The sequence below is a fragment of the Protopterus annectens genome, chromosome 13.part0, assembly GCF_019279795.1.
Source record: "Protopterus annectens isolate FY-2018-M chromosome 13.part0, PAN1.0, whole genome shotgun sequence".
Lineage (NCBI taxonomy): Eukaryota > Metazoa > Chordata > Ceratodontiformes > Protopteridae > Protopterus > Protopterus annectens.
The window spans coordinates 1,132,693,659-1,132,710,454 of record NC_056747.1 but is presented as its reverse complement, the minus strand read 5'-3'; the positions used below and the strand labels follow the sequence as shown (position 1 = coordinate 1,132,710,454).

At 38.1% G+C, this 16,796-nt stretch overlaps 1 protein-coding gene across 4 annotated transcripts in view; it reads right to left on the bottom strand.

The window, feature by feature from the left end:
- Positions 1-665: 665 nt before the first annotated feature.
- The window catches only part of CCDC103 (coiled-coil domain containing 103), a 103,687-nt gene continuing 87,556 nt past the window's right edge, over positions 666-16,796 (bottom strand). For all 4 annotated transcript variants that reach the window (XM_044055115.1, XM_044055116.1, XM_044055114.1 and 1 more), the window contains 2 exons: positions 12,494-12,626; positions 666-1,807 (listed from right to left, as the gene is read on the bottom strand). In XM_044055115.1, coding sequence (XP_043911050.1) covers positions 1,307-1,807; positions 12,494-12,626 — 634 coding nt within the window. In that variant the 3' untranslated portion in view covers positions 666-1,306. The remainder of the gene's footprint in view (positions 1,808-12,493; positions 12,627-16,796) is intronic.

The following is a 16,796-nucleotide window of genomic DNA, read 5'->3' as shown; positions in this document are numbered from 1 at the left end:
ATAGGATTGGGAGTGCACTTGCAGATGGAAATACAATTTCAGCATGAAAAGACAACTGAAATTACAAGGGGCCAGATTTAACAACTCTTTTCACAGCAGCTGTTACACATCTTTCAGTTGTTTGACAACATATGGTTAAACTAGTTTATTATGAATGGCTGCAGCCATTTCCTCTGAGGTACAAGGGCATGTTATTAAGGCAATATTTGTTATACGCCTGTTTGTACAGATTCCTTTCATCCAAAGAACTGTAAACATTCTGCTAACTGTTTTAAATATGCATTACTTTTGATGGAGTAATCTGACATTGAGATTGATACCTTGTAACTAACATAAAAGCAGTTAGGCCATAACACTATGCAGCCCAATATTACCGAGTGTCTGTCACTCAGCCAAAGATAAATTAAAATGGTTACCATTTTTTTTTTCCCAAACATTAAACACTACAGCAAAACAGCTGAGGTTTTATTTTTAACCAGTATTAAGACAAGATAAAGAATGTTCTGTTAGTCACAATATTTCTCATGCACCCTATGATTATAAAAGTAGCAGCAAATCTGACTTACTGCATTTACAGTACTATGTAGTTCAGGTTTCTCAAAAAAAGATAGAGAAAGTGAAACAGAAAGAAAAACAATGACAGCATACAATACATTTTTTTCTAAATGCTTTGTTTATTTCAAACAGACAAATGTGCGGTAATTCTCAAGAATGAACATAATTTCACAAAGATCAACTATATTTTAATGGAGTTCAGGGTCAAATGACAACTATTTATTTTTGTGTAGTTTAGAAACATAATGAAATCTAATTTTCAGAATGCTCACTGAGCTATGATCATGAAAATTGCTGACAGAGAACATAAGAATTATAATACAACTTGTATCCTACAAATCAGACTCCTCCCATCTTTCACAAGCATGTCTGTCTCCTCCTTATCCTGTCCTTCCTAAGAATTAAAGCCAGACACTGTAGCTGACAGTTATGTTTATAGTAATGGTTTACATTTTACTGCAAAATAAAGTCTGTCAGTGCTTTTCAGTAGGACTCTCAACAGTCCTAGATGGAATGTAGCTTTCCCTTATGACTCACCAATCTTCTCCTTCAAGCAGCAGTGCTACCGGTTCCATAAAAATTGGATCCAATCCAATGGATGTAATCTGAACTAAACAAAAACTATTACAGATATAGGCAGTACTGACATTGATAGTATTACGTGAACTGTAACATCAATTTATGTTGGTCCAAAGACAGCAAAGAATATGATCTCATAGTCACACCTCCTTTATTCACACTGTTTTAGTTTCTACATGACCATGTAGAGATGCATTAACTCCTGCAGCCTAAAGTCTCTAACTTCATTCCCACAGATAAAATCATCTGTGCTTTGCTCTTCAGCTTTGTCACTTTGTAGACTATCAGCAGATGCACAGCTGGATGTGTGAACGCAGGCATCACTATTGCTGGTGTTGGAATTGCAACTCATGCTCTGTAGTCTCTGAAACAACTTTGCACAACTCTGCTTCTCTGATGTACTTAAGAAATCCACGTTCAGCCCAAACCGCCCTGTACTAGTAAAGCTGTTCAAAATTTTCAGAACCTCTTCCTGGTCATCAGAACAGAAATTCTCAGACAGTACCATAAGGAATTCACCAAGGAGTCCAAATCCAATTTCCGCACTAAATATCTTGCCAAGCTGTTCTCCTCCAATCTTTAATAAAAGACTGTATTTTTCTACCCCACTTTCAGCTTTCCTTCGCCATTCTCTGTAAAAGTCAGCTGCAGTTTGGGGCAAATAGGCCGATCCCTTAAATAAAACAACAACAGACTGATCAGTTTTAGGAAAAAGGCTGTATTACAGAGCATTTATTTTTATAGTATTTTCTCACACTGATCACATCCAAACTTGCTTTAACAAGACTACACTTATACAAAGAATATATTCATAATTATTTACAACAGTGGAAGCAGGTGATGCACAAAATATGTCAGGAAGAAACAAACAGTTAAGGCTATAAAGTGCTAATCATGTCATCAAGCAATCCTGGTTTCAAAACCCTCAGTATTGTCTTGCATACTGTGCAACTATGGGCAAGTCAGTTAATCAGACCAATAATCCCAGGTCACCAGTATAAAAAGGCACTTTTGTTTAGGGGCTTACCTACTTGAAATGCAATACATGAGAAAAATCTACAAGTAGTTTGTGGTCAAATCAAAGACAATATCAAACTGAGTGAAGGAGCAAAGTTCAACCTAAAAAAAAAACAGAGCAATACAGATAGAAAACTGTTTTCCTTACAAACAAATTCTATTACCACAGAAGCCTTAACAATAAGCCGTTGCCCAATTTTGTGATAGTATGTGATTCCTTGATTCCCAGTGGGTTCCAGTGCCCATGACTACCAGATACTAGTCCGCTCAAGGGTTTCACAGAAGGTAAATGATTTATAACAAGATTCTAAGCTTATAACCACAGAGCTGTAATGCACATGTATAACATTTACCAATAACCAAAACTGAATCTCAGTGACTGCAAACAAACCAACACTCCAAGGTGCACCAGTAAACAATCAATAGTTTGAAATAGTTTATTGGTTAAGCATTTTCTTCTCAAACAAACAGAGACTTCAACAGAACTGAAACTGTAAAGCAATTACCACTTCTAAAACCCAAGTACCAAGTGGATTGGTAGATTGGTAGATCAAATTACATCACTTCCTTTCCCTTAAGAGAGACTAAGCCAATGCCCAAATGTTCAGAGAAGTGTAAAAAAAAATTGTAAAAGTCAACAACTTACAACCAACAACAATACAGCTCAAAAAACATGCAAGTATTATATACAATAATATCATTAACTTAAAATATCCATATCATAATAGGAAAATGAAAGCTTGACTGTGGGGGACATTAGGCTGCTGGTTGAAACACAATTTTTAAATTTGTCATCATGGTACAGGTTTAGCAAACTCCAAGGTGTGGACCCTGGCATCTTGAAAAATGAGAACTTTATTGGCAATTTAATTTTAAATCCAACAGCTGGCCAGGACTTAATGAGAGCACTTCCATTTATAGTATCCTGAAATTAAAATCCTTGCTAAGATAAAATGGAATCTAGAGAGCCAACATAAATCTAAGTGCACTGGGAAGCATTGTGACTTTAAAATATTTCTTTCTGGCTATGTGTCACCTGACTGCAACTGTGGGCTATTTAAACGAAAACGCTCACCTCTTACTTTTACTTATTTATGAGTGTTTAAAGCTCTAGTAGCCATTTTGTTTTATTTTAGTGTGTATTACATTTTTTTTTTAACTTTTGTGGTTGCTACTCTCTGCAACACTGCTATTGTCAGTAGTTTGGTATTTGTAGTGGCTTTATGTGACAGCCTTGCCTTCACAGTATATAATTGTATCTGTCACATAATGTATTAGTTTGAAAATTAAGTGGTTGCATGTAAATATGAGACAATTTCTACATCGTCTCAGGACTCCAATTTCTACAAAGCTGGCTAAAGACACATTAGAAAAGTGTAGATCCATGGTTTCAGGTATATATACAGTAGGAAATAAGGGGTGTGGTAACAAGAAATTCTAAGCTCCTCTTTGTGCAACCACTGTGTGGTGGAACAGATTTGCTAGGGTGCTATTTGGGTAAGAAGTACAGTCATGACTAATCTCATACAGCTATGCCCCTCTTTGTGCATACTTGCTGCTCACTGAGCAGCTATATGCTCAGGAACTCTAAGGGACAGTTATACAAGTAATTTAAGGTTGTAAGGCCTGCACCTATACATTCTCAAACTGTACAGGTATGTTGCAAATGGACTACTTTATACAGGCAGAGAATTTGACTAAGCAGACAACACAGCCTGCTGGTCAATCACAAAAACACATTAAGCTTTCCTCTGTGATTCTCAAGCTCAGAACTGACTAGGCTACGTAACCTTTAATAGGTTCATAAGTGACTACTAGGCTAATGACTCCGTGGGGGGCCTTTTTAAGCCTAGCCATGCTTGCCAAAGGTTAAAATCAAACCCTGTACCCTGTGGATGTAAGGTAAACATCTTAACCATTAAGCCAGCTGCAACCCTCTTTTAATGTAAAGCCATATGACTGAGTGAAAAGTGCAGAGACTACAGAACAAGGAACAAACAAACCAGCAAAAATTCTATGAAAAAATGGCTACAGTGCAGAAAAACTGCAATTAAGATCAGTGAAATACAGTGGCACTTTACAACAATAAAGTTCAGAACTACAATAAATAATTTGGTAATGTAGCAGCGGCACTTATAAATAACTAAAAAAAAATCACAAAATATCAATCTATAGCACTTATCTGTGCTAGGATGGCAATATATTCAAATTTTAACATATAACCAGCTAATAATCAGTAAACTCTAAAAATTATTAAAAGACTGAGCATAAGTAAAGATCTGGGTGAGGTAAAAATGCCAAGAGTTGTGGGGTAGTGCTAAAGGAATAATTGCTAATATAAATGGTGGACATGTAAAATGTACTGATCTAAATGGTAGTAGAAAGGCAGAAAAAGCAGTAACATTCAAATAAGTAAGAAAGATATTTGAAAGTGTTTCACATAAAGTAATCAAAACATGAGTAGCTTGAGTATAGTTCACTGATGTCTGACAAAACTAATTTGGAGATCAAGTACACTGGTAGAGCAATGTGGGTAAAAACAGAATGGCCAGTAGCAAGTAAAATTCAGATGCTAGGCAGACTAAAGTCAGAAACTTTAGTCATAATTGTTGAAGATGACGATCATCTCAGATCATTATCTTCCCTCTTTTAGAGTAAAAATTTTGTTTACATGTCCAAATATGCTGTTGTATTTTTCTTTTCATGTACACACTATATTTTTACCTCTACGTTATTAGATAAGACTACAATTATGTTTATTTTCTTGTTCTGGTATTTGTAGCTACTCTTCTGGGAAATTAAATTTTAATTTTAGTTTGCATGACCCAGGTTTATATGTGGCACACTAAACAAAAATTTGCTTGCTGTTCTTGTAATGAATTACCAACTTAATTTATCTTTTATTTTTTCATTAGTAACTGTACTGTACAATCTATACACACAGCTTCCTTAACTTGTTATTTAGTGGCTTTAATCATTAAGATACTGAAGACTATGTCTAAAAACTGAACCAACAGCACCAACATGTCTCACCTTATATTCATTTACATGAATACTCTCTACTTGACTTTTGGGTCCACTACAGGGATTATTAACATGTTCATCAACCCTGTCTAATGAATAATGTTGATCTGCTGGTGTAGATGGAAATATCCTCATCTGTGGCACCAAATCCCAAATCTGATAAGTAGTCTTGTTGCTAGAGGGCTGACTGGTAGGGGTCAGAATGTCATAACCAGATCTCCTCTCTTCAGAAGCTGGCAAAGAATTTTTGTACTGCAAGGCATCCCTTACTGAAAGGCAGAAATATGCAACAGGCATCTAATAAATGAGATAATGCAGACAGATATCTACAGTGATACAGGAGTGTGGAAGCATGAGCTTGCTCTCTGTATTAATTTCACTTCAATATTTGGGACCAGGGCAGAGGAGAACAGAATGTTACACACAAACAAAAAAGGGTTATAAGCAAATTCTACAATGTGACAGCCTCTGGTGAAGGAGAGTCCAGATTCAAACTTCATCCCTAGAATGAATGCATAAGATACTGGGAAAAGTAAGTTAGGCCCCTCTAGGACAACCCCAGTATATTGTTTCTACTACTTACATTGCAAAATAATTTTGTATTCTACAACCCTGTTATCTCCTGTTTCTGTTTTTATTAGTAATTTACTGCTTAATTTTACGCATTCATTGTCAACTATATCTCTTTCTGCAAACTGTAGATTGCTTGTTTCTATCCAAATGATGTTTTGTTTCTGTTCAGTGATACTTGGGTTTTTGCTGAAATGGGTCTTGAGACCAGCTGACTTACCCAGTTAACAAGTGCTAAATACATAAAATAATAGATTTTTTTGCCCCAAGCTGAAGCGTGTTCAGACAGAAAAATCTTTCTGTGAGGATCCAATGTTCCTTTTCCGAAAAAGCAGAATAACATATACTTTAATTTGCAATATCTATTATTTCTTGAACATTAGCCGTATTCAATCAGAAACCTGATAGTAAAAAAATATATATGAATAAAGTATATGCATGAATACCAAGGCATGTATACTATAAATGTAATTCATTTCTGTTAAAAATGTACTTTGTCACAGATTTATTTAGCTTTGGGATACTAAATATTCCAATTGAATTTCTGGGGCTTTGTCTTTTTCTGAAAAAAAAAAATCAGGTCTGTATAAACTAAAGCATTGCTTGTGATTCCTTGCTAGTTTCTCTCACCCACATTCCCCTTCACTGTTCTGCTTTCTAAACCTGGTGATTTTAAGCTGCCCACAACTACTGTAAATTGGGCTTAATAAGCTCTTCTCTAACAATGAGAGGCTATATGTACGTCTCCCAAATATGCAACAAAATCTTGAAGAGTTAGGATTTTTTCTTGGAAAGTTTACATAGATAGTTTTATACCCCAAATATGTTATACCCCAAGTAGACTCCAGAGAATTTTTCCTCAGGCAGACAGCAAATGTTAAGGGTGTGATAGGGAAGAAAGAGGTAATTGGGAACATATTTTCTGTAAGTGTGGTGAGTTGGTGGACTTTAAGGATTCCCTGCAGGATGCATTGATGGAGATGCTGGGTGGGCAGACTGGTATAATGAGTGAGATGATTTTTCTGAGCTATAATACAGAATCGGATTTCCCTATACATGGTAAGGCCTTGCTGTGTCTAATTATGGTGGCTGCCAAAAAAAAACAATTACTAGAAAATAGAAATCAAAATCTAAATCAACTATACTAGATGTAGTGAATATAGTAACAGACAGAAAACAACTAGAATTGAGATCTTTAGAAATGGGTAGGACTAGGGTCGCCACCTTTTCAAATGCCCAAAGTGGGACATTTTTAGTACAAACGTCAAATTTTGCAGGGTGAAACATAGCCACGCCCAGTACAAAGGACAAAACTTCACTTTTTTGCCTAAATAAAAGCTTATTCTTGTAGCATTTTAGTTGCTCATTCTGTTTCTTATAACATTTAGGTGTTTCAGATACAGAATTGATGCAACTATTACATAAAATATGGGAAATATTTTTGTCCTAAAATCTCAGGACATTTGCCATTTTTTCAATTTTTTTTGCAGAACACAACTGCCCAAAGAGGGATTGACCCTCGCAAAGTGGGACAGGTGGTAATCCTAGGTAGGACCAAACTACATACGAAAAAATGGGAAATGTGAGAACAATACATACAGGGGAGGAATGAGGTTTAAAAGAAGGCAGGACTTAAATGAGCTATGTAATGTTTGACTGAAAATGACTGGGTAGATTATAAGTGATGTATAATGTTTGCAACTGAAAATTGTGTCAGCATGGTTTGTGACATAAAATGTTTGCAACTAGGATTGGGTTGTGTGGTTTGTTTTCATTTATATAAATGTATGATTGCCTATGTCATAAGTGATGGTTTAATAAAGATGTTTTTTGTTTAAAAAAAGGCAGGAATTGAATTATTTATGTAATGTTGCTTAGGTTATATGATATACAACATTATAATAGCATTATTTGTGAAATATAATGTTTGTAAATGTGAACTTGTAAATACAGGTGGATTTCTTTTATATAAATGTAAATTTACCTGTCACAAGTGATAATTCAATAACAGTGTTTAAAAATTATGCTCCTCCCTTTTTACACTGCTGTTTGAGATCTTGATTTATTTATTTGCCTTTCCTTGTGTTTATAGTGAAAGAGTACATTTTGCCTCTCATTGTCTGTTCTACTGATTTACTTGCGCTAAATTCATTATCTAGCTAGCTGTTGGATAAAGCAGAGTATTTTACACTCTAGAGAGAGCAGTAGTTACACTGTGAAAATGGAGACAAGACTCTCACATAAAGATAAACTGAATGCCAAACAGGTTGTCAGCACACACACACACACACACACACACACACACACACACACACACACACACACACACACACACACACACACACACACACACACACCCCACACAAAATAAGGAGATGACATAAGCGTACATATGTAGAGGTACTCGCTAGTAACTTACCAAAAGATTAGAGGCCTACCAAATGGAAACCACTTACACAACAATGCAAAAAATAACCACAACACAAAATAATACACACACCAGTGTCTCAACAAATAAGCCCATAAGGTGCAACACCACAAAACCTAATGTATTGGTCAGAGGTGACTCCACTGTGAGTCACATAGATGTTCCCCTCACTAGGCTGGATAAGGAGTGGATTACAGTTGGCTGCCTGTCAGGTGCCAGAATCTGTCAAGTCACTCAAGCATTGAAGTCACTTAACCATAAGTACTGATAGGACTCTGTCATAGTCCATGTTGGGGTTAATGACTTGAGACATACCTCATTGGACTATATGGAGAGAGACACGACTGAGCTCTCAGATTGTGTCACAGGGAGGTATAAGCCTAGCCTTAAGCAGCATTCTACATTCTCCAAGGATGATACTAAAAAGTAAACAAAAAATGACTAACAATTGGCTTAGCTTCTGCTGTCAGTCCAAGGGGATCCAATATCTGTCAGCCTGGCAAGACATGGTCGACAGGCCACTCTGCTTTGCCAGAGATGATCTGCATCTGTCTCTTCTAGGCTTTTGGATACTGACAAAGGCACTAGCCACCCCTATTGCACCTTTTTTAGGCATTATCAAAATAACCAACCTCCCAACATAACAAAATCCTCTCTAGATAAACTCACAATACTGCTGCTTAATACTAGGATTCCAAACAAATAACAATAAATAATAACAATAATAATAATAATAAATAAGCTACACACAGCCACAAAACATGCAAACATAATCCAATACACAGACGACTCCTCACTAATTTGTGCAGCTCCCACACTACATTCTCTCCTACAAAAAACTCGGCAATCCTTACTAGACATTGAAAATTTTCTCAACCCAATCTCAGCTTATACTTAACCCATCGAAGACCAAACTGATAATTTTCTCCAATGGTAGAAAATGCCCTGACCTTAGCTTCTTCAACATTTTTTCATCTAACAACACCTGTACTGAGCCCACTGATTCAACTAAACTACTGGGTGTAATCATAGACAAGGACCTTAAATTTGATAAACACCCTGATAAAACTATCAAGAAGGTGCAGTTTAAACTAGGTTCCCTTTATAGATCAAGCCTTTCCTTACTGAAGTCACCCATCACGCCATCAGTAGAACCCACCTAATATCTAGTCTTATTTATGCCTCATCCATTTTTACCAATCTAAGAAAATCCGACTTAGACAAACTGGAATCCTTCTACCATAAAACAGCCAGATTTGCAGCTAATAACCCAACCAGGACCCATCACTGTACCTCACTTCACCAACTTAATTGGCTTGAACTACCCAACCAATTAGCCTACAACCATCTACTACTAATCCACTCTACCCTTCATAACCCAGAAAACTGCCCATCAATTTAGCAACATTATCCAACCATACTCAAGTAGCAAGTCTCTAAGGTCATCTGACAAAACTCTCATAAATGCCAGTAGGTCTAACAACACATATGGTGACTCCCTGTTCTTCTATAAAGCGGCCAAGATTTGTAACAATTTACCCCAAAACATTCTCAACACCAAAAGCACATCCAAATTCAAACAATTCCTTAAGGAACACTTCAAACTAACATGGCTATGCCCCTGTAGTAGACCTGAATGATCTCTACCTGTACTTCCTTTTTCTCTTTCTTCCTTATTATCACCCTTCTCCTTAAACCCCTTAATCTCTTCCTCCATTCTTCCCTCCCATACCCTACTTTTTTATTTCTTTATTCTCCTACTGTTAGACTGCCATTCTCATCTTATGCCCATTTACAACTCAGCAAGCTTCCAAATTACACTATACATGATTTTTTCCCCAATGAAACTTCATTAATATTACTAAACTGTATAAAAATATTTATATTGACATGTTTGTCAAAACACTTCTGTACATGCTTGTCAAAATACTTTTGTAATTTTTTTTTTACATGTTCATGTTTGATAACACTTGCGTAAACTAATGCTTCTTTACATGTTTATGTTTATGTTTATTAACACTTGTGTAAGCTTTTAGAAACCTTAGTAACTGTGGAGTTTTTTCTCCATGGGCCTCTGCTGAAAACGGGTCTGCTTAGACTCAGTTGGACTTTCACAGTAAACAAAAGGAAATAAATAAACAAACAGACAAGAAAATGTACCCCCTGGAAGCACTACTCACTTTAGAAGATAATGACATCTGTGTAGTCACCGAGACAGGGCTCAAAGACATGGAAAGCACCCCGGCCAGGCAAGGCCACAATGCCTTCCATATGTGTTATACATCTTCATTAAGGATAACTACACCTTGAGACTGGTCAAAAAGTATGACTCTCTTGAGCAACTCCATGTCCAATTAACTATAGGCAAAGCCACCTACCACATCATAGCTAGCTATAGGTCCCCCACCATGAAACAGGAAAAGCATACCACATAGCTAGACTTACTGGAGTCACTTGCCATAAAGCCCAACACCTTACTCCTGGGTGATTTTAATTATCCTCCCATCGACTGTGAAACATACACTACCATAAAACATGCTGGCTCAGAGGTTCTTGGACTTTGTCAATGCAACTGCTCTGGAACAGCTAGTCATCACACCCACAAGAGGCTCAAATGTCCTGGATATAGTACTCACTAACATGGGAGAGCATTGCAAACCCTCCCCATGTGATGTCCTCCCTAGTAAGATCAGACCATAAATCAGTCTCGTTTGATGTAATTATATGACCAGATACCCCATCAAGCTCAAAAACACTTCAGAATTTTTAAAGACAAATTACCTCCTAGTAAGTGTTGGTATAAGAAGTTTCAAAGACCCCTCGAATGCAGATAATATGGACTCCTATGCAGAGGTGTACACCAATGCCCTGTATAGCCACTTAAGCAGTTGTATAGAATCGGCTGTCTCTTACCAGATTAAAAACAAATCTTGCTGAAAAAAAGCCACCCTTGTGGACCCCAACTATAAATAGGCTATACAACAAGAGAAATAAACTAATTCCCAATAACAAGAAGGATTTGGTTCAGCAGAAGAAGAAATCCCTCTTTAACTTAAACAAACAAACCAGATATCTTGTCAAGTCCCCCAAAGTTAATTATGAAACAAAAATAGCCTCCCTAGCCAAGGATAATCACAAGACATTCTTTAACTATGTCTGAAATCTAAAAGGGAATACCCAACTATGTGCTGAACTGGTTGTGGATGGCACTACCCATACTCAGCTGGAGGTAATAGCCAACCTGCCCTCTGCAAAAAGGGTGACCAACAACCAACCCAGGGAATTATAGGCCCATAAGCTTGACTAGTTTCATCTGCAAGGCCATGGAAAGAAACATTATGGACCTTATTAACAAGGACATAGGTAATCTCCAAACTCTGGACCCAACCCAATTTGAATTTGTTATACATGGATCGTGCCTGTTAAACATATTTGACTTCTTCAAGAAAGTCACCAAAGCCCTGGACAAGGGAAAAGACAGTGCATTTGACACAATCCCCCACTCAGGTATTATAGAGAAACTCTACCAATTGGGAATTAACCCCTACATTACCAGATGGGTAGCCAACTGACTCACCGACAGGACACATATTGTCAAAGTGGGTGACTTCACCTCTAGCAAAAGAACAGTCACCAGTGGCATACCACAGGGTCCTGTGCTGGTCCCCTGACTGTTCAGAAATTATTTCTTAGAAGTTCAGGCAAACTTGGACGGCTTGTGGCTGACCAAGTTCCCTGACGATTGCAAATTGGGAGCAATCACTGAGTCCCCCAATAATGTTAATATACTGCAGAAAGGGTTAATGCAGATAAATGATTGATGCCAGCACCACAGTTTAAAGCTAAAGGCAAAAAATACATTATTATTCCTGCTAATTACATTATAGACAGCACCACCCTAAGTGTAGATCCAGTGGTATGTGATTTGGGTACTCAGGTTGATAGCAATCTGAACTCTGACCACTACTTATCCACAGTAGTAAGTAAATCAATCTATGTGGCACATCTAAGTAAAGGCATTATATCTAGATCTAAGGATGTTATAATTCTAAATTCACTCCTGGGGTGGTGCCCATGCCCCTTCTGGACAGAGGAAGTCAGTATTAACTACCACAGATCCTTACCTTTGTGAACGTCACTCGCCTAACAACTGAAAATTGGGGCAATGCAGGATAAATGTGGCTAGGTTTGTAAGGGCTCTAGGGACGTTAGCCTAGTAACCTTCTATGAATCTATAAAAATGAAATACTACAGGTATGTTGGAATACAGATGCAAACTACATATTAAAAGACTGAAATAAATTGCTTATTTCTTCTAACCTCCAAAATTTCTGAGTCACTGTTGTCCTGTTGTTTTGCTGGCAAGGCAAATGAATTCCAAGGCTGGTGTTTTTTTCCACCCAGTTTATCCTTTCGTTCCAGAGGCTTCAGATGTGATGCCAGCACAATATCTCTACATAAAAAAAAAAAACACAATAAATAATCATCTGAGTTCATAAGTAGTGCCATTTTTCTTTATGGTTTCCAGTCAATCAGTGCATTCTGCAATAACCTGTTAACTTATAGCCCATAGTTCTTCCAGCATTTTATGTATGTGCATGCATAAATGCATGCATGTGCATGCAAGTGTCTGTGCGTGCACGCGCGCGCACACACACACACACACACACACACATGTATGTATGTCAACTTACTGATAGGCAATATAAGCAACTTAATGGAGGGGGGGTCAACAGCCAATATGGGCATCTAGCTGCCTAGCAATAAGGCCCACCCTCCCTATCTCTTCTAGTTGCCACCTGTGGCATTTGTTACCTCCACTCTCACTGCTTACAGCAGGTGCTATAATAGCATCTCCCTCAGTGGGGTTGGTGGAAGCGGCTACGGATGGTGCTGCCAGGGGTGTGGTGGTAACAGTGGCAGCTGGACACACCAATAGTTGTGGTTTTTGGTGTGAGTGTACTAGCCACTGATGGTTGGATTAAGAGGCCTGGATGGTGGCAGGAGTACTGGTCTGTATGCTGCTGCTACATATAAATGTAAAATAAATGGTGATAAAGTATTTTAAAAAAATGTATATAATGGAAATGACAGGAAGAAAGAGGGAAGGAGACAGAAAAGTACAAATACAGTGAAAAAAATGCACATAAAACATTACCTCAATTTGACAATTTTACATGCGACATAATGCTATAGTCATGAAACACCCACCCCACAGTCACAATAATGTGCCAGTGTACAACACACATGATCCATTTAGCACATGCATAGTGAAAGATAATGCATTTACGTGTCCCCTCCTCCTTTATCCCACCACATACACATACACCTACACTTTCTCTTACATCACCTCTGCACTCACACATCTCCTATGAAAGACATCTATACATGCGCTCCCACATTTAATTACATCCTGTCCATTGTGCATTGTTTTTTGGGTTGCCTCCATCTGATGCACAGTGTGGCCACCAGCCTATACATGATAAGTACATTCACTGTGTTAGATTAGCATGAATCTGTTTTACTGCAGCATATCATAATCATCATCACCCCCTTTTTCCCCATTTTCTGCATGGGATCAGGGTGTCGTGTCAACTGTCACCATCTCTCTCTCTCTATTCAGTGTCACTCTCCTACCTTCTTCAACACTCATGCCTGACTGGCGGAGGTCTTCTCTCACACAATCCAGTCACCTCTTTGCTGGATGCCCTCGATTCCTCTTGCCTTCTTCCTGTCTGCTCCAAATCTTCAAGATTACCTTCTGCTTTTCTGTACATGTCCCCAAACCACTGTAATCTATTCTCTTTGACCCTTTTTGCAACCGGAGCAACTTAGCTTTCTGCTCTTATGTCCTCATTTTTTCATCTGTCCCACATTGTGCATCTTATCACCCATCTCAAGCACTTAATTTCCATCACCTACAGTTTCTTCTTCGATTGCTGTAATTTACTGCCCAGGATTCTACACCATACAGTAGTACCATTGCACCACTGTTTTGTACACCTTACTTTTCAGATTCTTTGAAATTCTTCTGTCATATACTACCCCTTACAATCTGTGCCAGCTGTCTGCACAGCCCCTCTGATTCTAGCTTTGACCTCCTCATTCAGATTTCCCTTCTCCTCAACCACCCCTCCCAGATAACTGAAACTGTTATCCTGTTCTACTATTTTCCTTGTCACAATTTTCAGCTTCTGATTTCCCCAATTTGCTGCCATTACAACTGCCTTATCTGTACTCCATTTCATCCCATGCATCTTCAGTTTTGCATTCCATTCCCCTATCCTTTGCTGAAGTTCTTGCTCAGAGTCTGCCTGTAATGCTGCATCACCAGCATAGAGCAACTTTGTTGATCCGTCCCTTCCAACCTGTTTGCTAATGTAATCCATCACCAGTACAAACAGCAGTAGGTAAACAGCTGAACCCTGATGTTTTATTTATTTTATTTTTTTTTATTTTACATTTGTTGACCGGGCTAGTCCAGCTGGATTAATGTCCATTTTCAGTGGAGGCCCGGGGAGAAAAGCTCCAGAGGTTAAAAACAGTATTGGAAATACATAACAAGACATAGTACAAATGTAATTATACAAAGGTAAAAAAAATGAACATACAAATATTATAGATTTTAACTAATCAGAACAATCCTAGCAAAACAATATAATAAGGTATCAGATCATAAAGTATATAAAAGGTAGTTTTGAACCATGGTAGATAATACACAAAATTTTTTTTTTTTTTTTTTGCTATAATGAGTTATGTAATATTTACAATAAATAGGGGTAATTGTAATGTATACTCACTTTCACTGGGAACTTCTCTGTGAAATCAAACACTGTCCATATTTGAGTTATTGGGTCTTTGTACATAATCTGCACTAATTCTACCAATGTTTTTGGGACTTTGAATCACCACAGGACTGCCCCAATAAGCTTTCTTACAACCTTGTCTTATGCATTCTGTAAGTCCAGAAAAGCTTAGCTGGACTCATTCCTCATCTCTAGCTTCTTCTCAAGTATTTGTCTCACTTCAAACATTGGGTCACTTGTGTTGCATCCTGATCTGAATCCAAACTCTCATTACCTGGCACTATTGTGCTTATTCTCCAGTCATCTGGCATATGCCTTTCTCTCCATACTGCTATGAGTACCTCCAGGAGCATATCTCATTTACTTATCTTTCCTAGCAGCTAAAGCTATGTGCAAGTGGCTGCCTCTTGCCAGTATCATGGCATACTGTGTCTGTCTTTGTACAGCACAGTCAACCCTTATAGCCATCTCCTCCAAAGACTCCTCACCTGGCTTCTTCACCACTGAATAGTGTTCTGCATTTTCCTCTTCTTGCAGCTGGGCAATGGGGCTCTTGATGCATCTTCCTCCTCAGTATCATACTATGTAAGACTGCACATACTGCAAATACTTTTGTACAAGTTTTAGGATTGTACTGAAGGACCACACTTGATGAATTCAGGCAGTGAAAGCATGCCTTCGGCCACCTAAATACACATTCAATTACGTCCCTGGTATGTGAATGTCCAGAACTGTACTCCTGCTCTGCTTCATTTGGGGATGTCTAATGGGCATCAACAGCCAGGGTTCCAGCACGTCTAGTATCACTAATGAGATGACAGTAGGGGAGAAAAAATCATCCTTTGAAAAACATTGACACTGGTCATACATGTGCCATATGTGGCACTCGTGTAAACTGCATGGGTGGCGTGTACAAACATTGTAGATGATGTCCTATGCAATACAAGTCATCTGGCAATTGATGAAGTGCTACTTTTGAAGGTCATACACCTCCATCCCAGTTCCCCAGGTGAGGCCTTTATTTCAATGTAAATACAGTCTATGGCTTACAGTACCTCAATAAAATGGGCTATATCACAGCAGTCCCACATAGTGTTATCTCTCTTCTCTGTGGTATGTGAAAACCACATATGATCCCCCACATGTTGTAGCATAGCAATGAGAATATGATGGAGTATTCTGCAGGAAACTGCCTCAGCTACCTACACTGTGAGCCCAGTAAGTTACTGAAAGGTCCCTGTAGCTAGTACATGTAAAGCCACACTTACCTTGGTATCTATTGGGATAGGTAATCCACAACTCTCATGGGGCTGCAGAAAAGACTGACAAATGTCCACTATGTCTTGAATAGTGCTCCTGTCAACTTGGTAGTGGTCCACAATGTCAGTGTCAGAGTACATAATATGTTGCACCTGCTGGGATAACGATATGCATAGCTGTGGCTCATGGCTACAATTAGAGTATGTTGATAAAACATATTAATGGATATAGTAGCAACCCTTAACATTTTTTGCAATTAGTGCAGCATAAACTCCAGGAATCAGTGGTCATCAATTTAATAGCATGTGCAGCTCTGAGGTGTGTTGTTTATATTTTTCTGAAAGTCTCTTAAGTTGCCTCATCTGCACACACCAAAGAACTCACTTTAATAACAGTGCTCATTATCACATCATTATACGGTCATTAACATATAACGCACCCAACTATGCTACTAGCAATCTGTGTCTCTCTATCTGAATCACACGCACCAAAAATGTGGCCACTCATCAAGAAAATCCACTTTGCACACTGCAACAAAGGTTTCTGAACCCTGGCCT